The 12,797-nt window shown below is 43.4% G+C and overlaps 1 protein-coding gene across 1 annotated transcript in view; it reads left to right on the top strand.

Annotated features, from left to right (window-relative positions):
* Nucleotides 1-12,797, top strand: part of LOC126194954 (lysosomal-trafficking regulator) — a 304,398-nt gene that overhangs the window by 161,219 nt on the left and 130,382 nt on the right. The window contains exon 19 of the mRNA XM_049933343.1: nt 12,530-12,751. Within this exon, the coding sequence (XP_049789300.1) occupies nt 12,530-12,751 (222 nt within the window). The remainder of the gene's footprint in view (nt 1-12,529; nt 12,752-12,797) is intronic.

The following is a 12,797-nucleotide window of genomic DNA, read 5'->3' as shown; positions in this document are numbered from 1 at the left end:
AAGCAGGCTATGAGATAATTTCCGTTCGCCCTTACGTCCCAAACCCTACGCGTTGCTATCGATGTCAGCGGTTCAATCACACCAGCCAGTCCTGTTCCAATCCGGCCAAATGTGTTACGTGTGGCAAGGATGCCCATGAGGGTGCTTGTCCACCTCCATCCACTCGCTGCATCAACTGTATGTGTGACCACGCTGCTTCCTCTCGTGATTGCCCCGTTTTTAAGGACGAAAAGCTCATCCAGGAAATTAGAGTGAAGGAAAAGGTGTCGACCTTTGCTGCTCGAAAATTATTCGCCAGTCGACAGCCCACCGTGCCTCAGACAGGCAAATACAGCACTGTCCTTGCTTCTCCTCGGCCAACAAAGGAGGCGGCCACGCAGACTTGCGACCTCACCTTTAGTGCCACGGTCGTCAGATCGGCCAGCGCAAAGATCGCCCGTTCAACCTCACCACTTTCGCCTGCCCACTCTCTGGCTCACCCTTCGTCGAGTTCTGCTAAATCTCGAGCCCAAAAGTCAGACACCAAGTCTTCGAAAAAAGAGCATACTCGTGAAGAGTTTTTACGTACCGCAATTTCACAACCATCGGTTCCTTCTTCATCTAAACATCATACTTCCAAGAAGGCTACAAAGAAACCCAGTTCCTCTCCTTCTCCGCCAAGGCGTGTCCCATCTACAGCGCCACCTTGCGGAAATCTCCCTCGGCCGTCTTCTGTGTCGCCGAGGCGCACTGCTGGTGGCCGGTCAACCGGCCGATCGCTGGTGGCAGGAGCTGCTCCTGACCAACCTATGGATCAGGATCTTCTGCCTTCGGCTGCATGCCATTCCATGCTGTCGGTCGCAAGCTCTGAGCGGTCATTGAGTTGACAGCACCCTTGGTCACAATCCTCCATTTTCTGTTCACCCTATGTCCATTATCCACTGGAATATCCGCGGCATTCGAGCCAATCGGGATGAATTGTCGATCCTCTTACGATCCTACTCGCCGGTCATCTTCTGTCTTCAGGAAACAAAGCTGCGTCCCCATGACCGCTTTGTTCTCCCTCATTTTCAGTCCATCCGATATGACCTCCCCTCTGTTGAAGGCACTCCAGCCCATGGAGGACTCATGATTCTTCTCCATGATACTCTCCATTATCACCCAATCCCCTTAAACAGTTCCTTAGAAGCTGTCGCCGTCCGTCTTTCCCTTTCCGGATACACGTTCTCTCTTTGTACTGTATACATTCCATCGTCCACACCAATGGCACGAGCTGATCTCCTTCATCTTCTTGGTCAGCTTCCACCCCCCTATTTGCTGGTCGGGGACTTCAATGCCCACCACCCGCTTTTGGGATCTCCACATCCTTGTCCACGTGGCTCCCTATTGCTAGACGTCTTCCACCAAGCGGATCTAGTTTGCCTCAACACTGGGGTCCCCACATTTTTGTCTGCCTCCACGACAAATTTATCTCATTTGGACCTTGCGATCGGTACTGTTCCGCTCGCTCGGCGCTTCGAATGGTTCGCCCTTGATGATACACACTCGAGTGACCACTTCCCATGTGTCCTTAGACTGCAGCCTCAACTGCCATATATGCGCCCGCGACGCTGGAAGTTTGCCCAAGCTGATTGGACACTTTTTTCGTCTCTAGCGACATTCGATGACCGTCGCTTTCCCAGCGTCAACGATGAGGTCACACATATTGCCGACGTTATTCTTACAGCTGCGGAACGTTCAATACCACGCACCTCCGAATTGCCCAGGCCCCCCCCAGTTCCTTGGTGGAACGAGGCATGCCGTGACGCAATACGTGAGCGGCGACGTGCTCTTCGCATTTTCCGTCACCATCCTACTTTGGCCAACTGTATCCGCTATAAGTAGCTCCGTGCGCGATGCCGTCGCGTCATCCGCGATAGCAAGAAGGCAAGCTGGAAATTCTTTATTAGCTCATTTAACACCTTCACTCCCTCTTCGGAAGTTTGGAGTCGGCTTAGACGGTTCTCAGGCGCGCCTAGTTTCTCCCCGGTCTCTGGGCTCACTGTCGCGCATGATACCTTAGTGGACCCCGTCGCAATTTCTAACACATTGGGTCAGCACTTTGCTGAGATTTCGAGCTCTTCAAATTACCCGCCAGCGTTTCTCCCGAAGAAACGTGCAGCGGAGTGCGACATCTTGCTTTCTCCTCTCAAAATCACGAAAGCTACAATACTGTTTTCTCCATGCGGGAACTCCAACATGCCCTCTCTTCTTCTCGCTCCTCCGCCCCAGGACCGGATGGTATCCATGTCCAAATGTTGCTGCATTTATCAACCCATAGTCTGTGTTATCTCCTTCGCCTTTATAATCGAATTTGGACCGACAGTACTTTTCCCAGACAATGGCGGGAAGCTATCGTCGTTCCCGTTCTGAAACCTGGAAAGGACAAACATCTCCCCTCTAGCTATCGCCCCATTTCTCTCACGAGTAGTGTCTGTAAGGTTTTGGAGCGTATGGTGAATACCGGTTAGCTTGGTGGCTGGAATCCCGCAGTCTTTTAACACCTGCCCAATGCAGATTCCGAAAGCATCGTTCTGCAGTTGACCATCTTGTTGCTCTCTCCACTTATATCATGAACAATTTTCTCCGGAAACGCCAAACGGTAGCAATATTTTTTGATCTGCAGAGAGCATACGATACCTGTTGGAGGACAGGCATCCTCCGCACACTGTTCTCTTGGGGCTTTCGAGGCCGGCTGCCCCTTTTTCTTCGCGAATTTATGGCAGAGCGCACATTTAGGGTGCGGGTGAACACTACTCTCTCCCGCCCTTTCTCCCAAGAAAACGGGGTACCCCAGGGCTCCGTGCTGAGTGTTGTACTGTTTGCCATCGCTATAAATCCAATTATGGATTGTCTCTTTCCTGATGTCTCGGGCTCCCTCTTTGTGGACGATTTTGCGATCTACTACAACCCTCAACGGACCAGCCTTCTTGAACGACGTCTTCAAGGATGTCTCGATCGCCTCCACTCTTGGAGCATCGAAACCGGCTTCCGTTTTTCTCCCAGTAAGACCGTTTGTGTTAATTTTTGGCGACGTAAGGAGTTTCTTCCGCCCTCCTTACATCTAGGTCCTGTCAACCTTCCATTTTCAGACGTCGCTAAATTCTTGGGTCTTATGTTTGACAGAAAACTGTGCTGGTTCTCCCACGTTTCCTATCTTACGGCTCGCTGTCTGCGATCCCTTAACACCCTCCGTGTCCTGAATGGTACCTCCTGGGGAGCGGACCGAGTGGTCCTTCTCGCCTCTATCGCGCCTTAGTGCGCTCGAAATTGGATTATGGAAGCATAGTCTACTCCTCTGCTTGGCCGTCTATTCTTCGGCGTCTTGACTCTATCCACCACCGTGGATTACGTTTAGTGTCTGGAGCTTTTTACACTAGCCCTGTGGAAAGCCTTTATGCTGAGACTGCTGAACCTCCACTGTCCAATCGGCGAGCAGTCCTTCTGAGTCGTTATGCTAGCCATCTGTCTTCCATGCCTGCTAATCCAGCCCATGACCTTTTTTTCGACACCTCCTTTGATGTGGGGTATGCAGGCCGCTCCTCCTCCCTACTACCCCCGGGAGTCCGCTTCCGTCAACTGCTCCATTCTCTTTCCTTCCGCTTTCCTAAAACCTTCTTGACAACTTGGGGTACAGCACCGCCTTGGCTCCGTCCCCGGATCTGCCTGCTCCGTGACCTTTGTCGATTTCCCAAGGATGGTACCCCTACACTTGTTTATCGTCTGGCATTTGCTGCTCTATGTGCACAAATGACGGGCGCCACATTTATTTACACCGCCGGCTCGAAAACATCGTTAGGTGTAGGGAGTGCCTATATTGTTGGCGACACCCCAAATCAATTTCGGCTTCCCGACCAGTGTTCGGTGTATACTGCGGTGCTTTACGCTGTTCTCCAGGCTGTCCACTACATCCGCCGCCATCGGCGGATACAGTACGTTCTCTGCTCAGATTCTCTCAGCTCTCTCCTCAGTCTCCAAGCTCTTTATCCTGTGCACCCTCTGGTCCACCAGATTCAGGACTGTCTGCGCTTGCTCCACCTGGGGGGCGTCTCAGTGGCGTTCCTCTGGCTCCCGGGACATGTTCGTATCTGTGGAAATGAGGCGGCCGATATTGCAGCCAAGGCTGCAGTCCCTCTTCCTCGGCCAGCTATTCCATCGATTCCTTTCTGCGATCTACGGAGCGTTTTATGTCGTCGTGTTGTTCATTTATGGCACGCGCATTGGTCGACACTTCCCAATAATAAATTGCGGGAAGTGAAAGCTCTTCCTTGCGCTTGGACTTCTTCCTCCCGAACGCGTCGTCGGGAGGAGGTAATTTTAACTAGACTCCGGATAGGGCACTGTCTTTTTAGCCATCGACATCTTTTAAGCGGCGATCCTCCCCCACTCTGTCCCCACTGCTCTCAGCTGTGGACGGTAAGACACCTTTTAATTGAATGCCCCTATTTTAATCCGTTACGCGCCCATCTATAGCTATCGCCTGATCTATCGTCGATTTTAGCAGATGACACGCGCTCAGCCGACCGCGTTCTCCAGTTTATTAGTGCCAGTGAAATGACATCAGTCATTTGAAGCTTTTTTTGGGGACAACCAATCCCTTTCTGTAGTGGATTTTTAAGCCTTCCTTCTGCTTTTAGTTTCTCCAATTTTATGACTTTGTTCCCATTGCTGCTGGTTATCAGTTTCGGTTTTTTTACTGTTTCCTAAGTCACGGGCTGGGTGCTAATGACCATAACAGTTTTGCGCCCTAACACACACACACACACACACACACACACACACACACACAGTAGCCAATCAGTTTCCTATTTCAGTGAGGTAACCCAGTACTCCTTCTTTTGATTTTTTCCTTATTTGAAATACCAAAGTAAATGCTCATATTCTGGTCTGAACTGCCAGAGGTGGCAGTCATGTGTTCGTGAGTTGTGCTTCTTGTGTGAATGAATGTGCGTGTTTCCTTTTCTAAAGAAGGTTTTGGCTGAACGCTAAATGTGTAACAGCCTTTCCATTGTGCCTGCCTGCCTGCAATTCAGTGAGTCATCTTTACTGTGAATGGGAATCTATCCTTTTCCTTATATTACCAAAGTAAATGTTGTATTTCGAAAGTACAGAAAACTAAAACTGGCTACTCTACAATTATCAGATCGCCCCCCCCCCCCCCTCCTCCCTCTGTGTATGTGACTCACATCAGGACTGAATAATTTGAGTCTCATTTTGTTCTCAGTTGGTTATTAACAATTTTGACTTCACACACATGCCTTTTTACCCCCTTTATTCATTCAGGCAACAGGACAAATGAAAATGTCAGAAAATTAATATATCTGTCTGAAATGGAATCTATTACATAAGCTTTTAGCTGCTTAGTAAAACTGCTGTTTACTCAATTATTTAATGATCAAGTATTTAGTTAAAGTTCTTCACTCACTTTTACACAAAAAATATTAACATGACAGTAAGTTATTTACCATGGAATGTTAGAAATTCTGCATTTCAGGTAATTTTGCATGTTTCAAAAATTATTTGAAATATTAGACTGATCTCATTCTCTTGTTAACCATTAACATTATAAAATGACACAAAGTTTCATAACAGCTGAGTTACTATATATGTGTTTAATAATTTGTAGTGAGGTAGATAATATTTGATATCTTTTGGCCGATTCACATGCAGTAGAAGCTCTCTGAACGAACACTTCCCATAATGCACATTTCACGTAATGAGCAAAACAAATTGTAAAAAAATGAGTCACTTAACAAGCGAAGTTTTACATAACAAGTGATGATGATTTAGTGTGACTTCACCACCCGTTCGCATGCAGCAGGGGAAACGTTCAACAATATGAACACTTTTTATTGTCAGCAGTGGCGTATGAACAATATGTTTAGTATGTACTGCAGTGTGGGTTTAGCGTTCTTTTTGCTACCATCTTAGTGCAGTTTGTGATCACACTGTTTTCTAAACTTGTGTTCACACATTGTTTTTTGTGTGCAAATTTTAATAATCTTCATAGAAATATCCCTGAAGATAAAGCCACAAGAAGACGACCGTAAGAGAAACAAAATGACCTGATAAATGAAACTTAAAACCATTGAAAAATGCAAACATGGAGTGAGTGTTGCTGATTTAGCACAATCGGTATACGTCAACTATTTGCACTGTCCTCAAAAACAAGAACAAGATTAAGGAGGTAGATGCTTCAAAGGGAGTAACTAGAGTATCTAAACAACAGTTTCGTATTCTGGATGATGTCAAAAGGTTGCTCCTCAATTGGATAAATGAAAGCAATTGCAAGGTGACACTATTAACGAGAACACCATTTGTGAGAAGACGAGTGTGATTTTTGCTGACCTCGTTAAGAAGGTGCCAGGATTATCAGCAGCTGAAGAAGTGTTTAAGGGAAGCCTTGGGTGGTTCAAGAAGTTTAAGACAAGAACTGGCATTCACAGCATTGTGAGGCACAGTGAGGCAGTCAGCTCTGACACAGAGCCAGCAAAGAATGTCATCTTTTTAATTGCGATGTGATGGGTCTATTCTGGAAAAAGATGCCGAATTGTACTTTTATAACAGAAGAGGAGAATGCATAGCCTGGTCACAAGCCAGTGAAAGACTGCCTGACACTGCAATTCTTTCCCAATGCAAGGGGTGATTTGAAAATTAAACTGCTGCTTGTTTACCACTGAGAAATTCCACAAGCCGGCAAGAAGTGTAAAATCAAGAAGAGCAGGTTAAATGTGATGTGGATGTCCAACAACAAGGCTTGGGTGAGATGTGATCTTTTTTGTGATTGAATCAATGAAGTGTTTGGTCCTCCAGTGAAAAAATATTTGCTTAAGGTGAATCTGCCATTCCATGTCTTGCTTGTTATGGACAATGCTCCTGCCCATTTCAATTCATCAAGATCCAATTTCTACCTCCAAACACCACTCTGTTACTCCAGCCTATGGACCAGCAGATTATTTCTAACTGTAAGAAGCTCTACACTAAAGCACTCTTCAACCATTTCTTTGAGTTGACTGAGGCTACTGATCTCATTCTCGGAGAGTTTCGGAAATATCACTTCAACATCGTTGCCTGAATCAAGATGATTCAAAAGGCCTGGGAAGATGTTAACAAGAAAACTCTCACTTCTGCTTGGAAGGAGCTTCGGCCAGAATACGTTGTTGAATGTGACTCTAAGGCATCTGAGTCAGTACCTGTGGAGCCTTTAGTCAACAAGATTGTGTCTTTGACCAAGAGTATGGGACTAGAAGTGGGCAATAACAATATCAATGAGCTTGTGGAATATCACAACTAAGAAATGACCGCTGAAGAGCTTATGGAGTTGGAGGGTGTTTCACAGCAGGAAGTTGTGGAGAGGAGTCTTCAGAGCAGGAAGAAGAAACAGTAACAGCAAAGCAGCAATCTTCTGGTGCAATAAGAGAAATACTAAAAGCATGGGAATCTGTGCATCATACACTGAAAATCATCACCTCAATAAAACAGTGGCTACGCATTCTACAAAAGTATTTGACGGTAATGCTGTGTCACGTTTTTGCCAAGTGTTGGCAGAAACAAATGACTATAGATAGCTACCTAATATCATCATCATCATTTAAGACTGATTATGCCTTTCAGCGTTCAGTCTGGAGCATAGTCCCCCTTATAAAATTCCTCCATGATCCCGTATTCAGTGCTAACATTGGTGCCTCTTCTGATGTTAAGACTATTACTTCAAAATCATTCTTAACCGAATCCAGGTACCTTCTCCTTGGTATACCCCGACTCCTCCTACCCTCTACCGCAGAACCCATGAGTCTCTTGGGTAACCTTGCTTCTCCCATGCGTGTAACTTGACCCCATCATCTAAGCCTGTTCACACTGACTGCTACATCTATAGAGTTCATTCCCAGTTTTTCTTTGATTTCCTCATTATGGACACCCTCCTCCCATTGTTCACATCTACTAGTACCTGCAATCATCCTAGCTACTTTCATATCCAAGCTACCTAATAAAAAAGAATTATTATGTATTATGAATAATAAAGTACAGAACATTGTATGTATAATTTTCTTTGAATAAATGGAATGAACAAGATAAAACTTTTAGTACAACACATTGTTGTATTTTAGATTAATTTATATGGGATAAATTGTTTCGCTTACAAGTATTTCTCACTCAGAGTAAGAGTCTGTGCTTGGAGTACGAGGTTCTCATACATAACATATGTTACTCTCAGTCTGTGAAAGCGTTCACTAGGGACACGAATCATTGCGTGAGCCAAGGATACTTCTGTCATATTCCATGCATGCATTGCATATTACTAAACCTCTCCATGATGAACAGTCAGCATCACAGCTACAGTGTTACATCAGTAGAGCCTGTCTGCCAGCCAGGATTAGTGAGGGAAGGCTTGCAGTAATGGGCAAGTGGGTGGAAAATTGTAGGTCCCAGGGAGACATCAATTTGTAGATGTATCGAGTTTATTCTTGACTTTAAAAGGAGAGCTGGGGTTTACAAGTGAACTTGCCAAATCAGAAAGTGAGTACAATTGAGATATACTCTTTGAACTACAGCATCATCTTCTGTGAAGCATATGGTATTAAAATAGGCATTTTGGGTAGAAAAAATGTCAGTTAGTCTTTTATAGCAGTATGCATGCCTTTAAAAGTTATTCTGTTACCAATCTTTACATAATGGCTAAGTGATTCTTCTGTGTTAATCCTTGTCTCAGCTTTGTGAGGCCAATGAATTGTGCCAAATCTCAGTGTAGCACTATCAGGGAGGTACACAACAATTGAAGTGAGTGCCTGGACCCCAAAGAATGACGTGTAGAGTTACATTCACACACATTATTCAGTCTGTGCAGAACTTCATATTTTAATTTAGTTCTCTTTTTGAGCCAAAATGCTCAAGATTGTTGGATACCATAGCCCTCCTTGTTGTGGGCGTCCTTCTTCAGCTGTTTCCACATCTCGCATCTCTGTCACCAAATTCCACGATCTCACCATTCTTCCTAATCCTCTCCATTCCTCTTCCTTCCATCACTTCTTGGGTCTACCTTCCTCTTCTGCTCCTTCCAGAAGGTTATCTTAAAATTACTCGCGCGGGCCATCTGTCTTCATCCATTCTTCTGACATGTCCAAACCATCCTAGCTGTCTTTCATCTATTTTTATTTATTTCTGTGAGTTCCCAGCACTCTCTCCCATATTTTGTTACTGGTTTCACCATGGATTTGTATAAATGAATTTTAGTGTGTAAACTCATCTTTGAGGAACAAAGTACAGTTATATATATATATTCGTCCCTGCCTGGTCCATTGTCAGATGTCAGATATCTCTGTCTCATGTTCCATCATGTGGTAGGATACTATCTAAGTGCTTAAACTGTTTCCACACTTTAATAATATGTCCATCAACATCCATGTTACTTTCCTCTTCTCTGCAGTATAGATATTCCATCTTCTCAAAATTAATTTTCAATCTCTAATTTTTATACTCTTCCAACAACTTCCTGAGCATGTAAGACACATCCTCTTCACTGTTTGCTGCAACAACCTGATCATCATCGTCATCATCATCATCATAGAAAAGTCTGTACATACACCAGTTCCTTACTTCAATCCCCATGCCGATGCACTTCCTACACCAAGATTCAATGCCTTCTGCACATAGATCTTAAAGATTGTGGGAGACAGACAGCATCCTTGCTCCAATCCTTTAGTTATTCTAGGGGCCTCTCTAGGAATTTCTTTCTCTACTTTAGTGACACATTCTGCTGACTTGTAGAGGTTTGTGATGCATTTTACATGAAGTTTTGGCAGTTTCCCTGACTACAGAACCTTGAACGATAGCTTTATTGGCAATGTGTCATATGCTATCTCAAGATTTATGAAAACCAAATGACTTCTGAGATTTCTTTTGTATCTCATCTCTGTGATCTTTTGTAGGGTAAAGATGCTATCTGCATATGACTTGCCTGTTATAAAGCCACTTTGTTCTTCCACTTCATTTACAAACTTCTCCATTCTTGATTTTAAAATCATCCTGTGCAGCCCACTAAGTGTGCTTGGGACAGAGATGCTGAGTCGCAGACAGGCACAACAAACAGACTGTCACAAATAAAGCTTTCCACCATTATGGCCTTTGTCAACAGTAGACAACACACACACACACACACACACACACACACACACACACACACACACACACACACGACTGCAGTCTTATGCAACTGAAACCAGGTTTCAGTTGCCTGAGACTGCTGTTGTGTGTGTGTGTGTGTGTGTGTGTGTGTGTGTGTGTGTGTTCTACTGTTGACGAAGGCCATAATGGCGGAAAGCTTTATTTGTGTCAGTCTTTTTGCTGTGCCTATCTGCGACTCAGCATCTCCGCTATATGGTGAGTAGCAACTTTCCTTTTCATAATGTTGTTACATTCCATCCTGGATTTTCCATTCTACTTGTGACACTTATGCCATGATAATTGCTACATACATTTTTGCTTCCTTTTTGTGTATGGGGCTTAGATATACTAGATTCCACTTCGCTGGAATTTCCTCCTCATCCCACATACATTTATTAAAGGATTGGCTTAGGTATTCATACAAAATGCTTGGGCCATACCTCACTAATTCTATTGGTACATTTCCAGGCGCTGGTGATACCCCAACTTCCATCTCTGCAGCTGCCTTCTATACCTCTTTTGCCTCCCATATCTGTCACTTTTTTTCCTTGTACTCTGTCCTTTTTTCTGTTAGCAGGTGTTTCAAAATGCTTTTCCCACACTACCAGACTGCTAATCGGCAGGTTTGCTCTTTCTTTTACTTCTTTCCCCAGCTCTGCAGTTATTTTCCATGTTGCCACTTTTGTGCCCCCCATGCACGATTGCCTTCTTTCCATTTATCCTCCCAGGGCTCATTGTTTCCTTCTTTGTTCATTCTAACATACAAAGCTTTATCATGTTTGACGCATGTTCTCTACCAATTTTTATAGAACATCTTTTTTAGGTTCACTTTTTCTCTGAAGCATTGCGTCCACCATTGTGGGTGTCACTTTTTTTCTTCCTCTTGCTGCTCCAGTGCTTCAAATGCTGCTTTATGTATGCATTTTTTAATTCTTTGGTACATATGCTCCGCCATTTCTTCTTCTAAGTGCCTCAGTTTGTTTGACAACCATAATTTATAAAGAAATTGTACAGACTCTTGTTTCAAACTATCTGAGTATTTCATAGTACCTACTATCCTTGAGAGAATATTTACCTCTTTAATTTGCCTTTGGCCTTCGGATGTTACTATCATCTTTGCATGTGATAAGAAGCGGTCTAACTGACATAAATTTGCAGTATAACAAGAACCCACTACAACTTGTAACCTTGAACTACACGATACTCCGACCAGAAAACTGGCTTCTGTCAGTCAAAAAGGAGAAAATATTTGTACACTCACTAAATATTCATCAAACAAAAAAATATAGCAAAATCCTCTTCATTCAGTCAGAATTATTTTTAAAAACTCTCTGAAATTTCCTCATTGTAATGCATTCAAAGATAACCAATAATTAACTCTCTTCATAAACTACCAAGAAAACTTATAAAGCACTGCGTCCCCCATTATCAGCATTACTGTATCGAAATTAAATTAATATAATGTATTGTTACTTACAGCAAATTGCTGGTCTAGAGCTTTTAGATTTTGATAATTACTATTTCCACACTTCCAACAATGTTCAACAAATGTTTTTGGTTGTAAGTAGGTTCCTGAAAAATTAAAACAATATAAAAACATTTTCACAATTAATTTAATCAGGACTGTATTTTTCTTTGTAGAATCAATGATAAAAATTAAGAGGAAATTGTGTTTGCCATCAATAACAATTTTTCTTTATGTAATTTTGTTCTTGTTTCACAGAGAGCCCAAATCTGTATGGAATTTCTGTAAATCGCTCCAGGCATGGACACAGCACATCACGGCTGATTTCTTTTCCCATCCTTGATATAATCTGAGCTTGTGCTCAGCCTCTAATGACCTTGATGTTGACAGGATATCAAATCCAATTGTCCTTCCTTTTCCTTTGTTCACCTCTGTAAATATTCTGACAACATTCAATATTCAAAAATGAATTTTACTTCAAGTTTGCTTCCTTCAGGCACAGTTGCTCCACACAGTCTGGCCTGGGGACCACACATATTGGTCATATGTGTGTGAGTTGTGCTTGTGTGAATGAATATGTTCTGTTTTAGAAAAAGGTGTTTTGGCCGAAAGCTTAAATGTATAAGAGTCTTTTTGTTGTACCAGTCTGTGATCGGTGTCTCCTCTGTATAGTGAGTAACAATCGCTCCTTTTCATAATAATGTCATTATTCCATCTTGGAATCTCCATTGTCTTGTTAGTGTACATGCAAATAACCTCACTGTGATGAACATTACTGCTGAATTTACAGTTGAAATTTTACAATAAATATAAACAGATGAATTGACAAAATTGCAGGTTAAAATATTTTCAATGAACTGAAATGTAGTGTTTAACTCTTCCCAGGAGTGTATATCGTATGGAGGGCTTGGTTCGGCACCTCACAGAAACAGCCATGGATGTCACTGCACATGTTGTGGGAGCACAGAGTGCAGAAAGGAAATCATTTATGGAGCACATAAAGGCCCGCTTCAGTGAAGATGTCCGTGTACGCTCTCACTGGCTACGCCTGCGGCAGGCTCTCACGCACGAACGGGCTGTGTGGTATTTTCCTAAATCGTATCCCAGGTATGTGATGATTTAATACCATAAGATTAGTAGAAGTCCTCAAGAT

This window comes from Schistocerca nitens, chromosome 7 (genome assembly GCF_023898315.1).
Source record: "Schistocerca nitens isolate TAMUIC-IGC-003100 chromosome 7, iqSchNite1.1, whole genome shotgun sequence".
Lineage (NCBI taxonomy): Eukaryota > Metazoa > Arthropoda > Insecta > Orthoptera > Acrididae > Schistocerca > Schistocerca nitens.
This window is presented reverse-complemented; position numbering and strand designations above follow the sequence as displayed.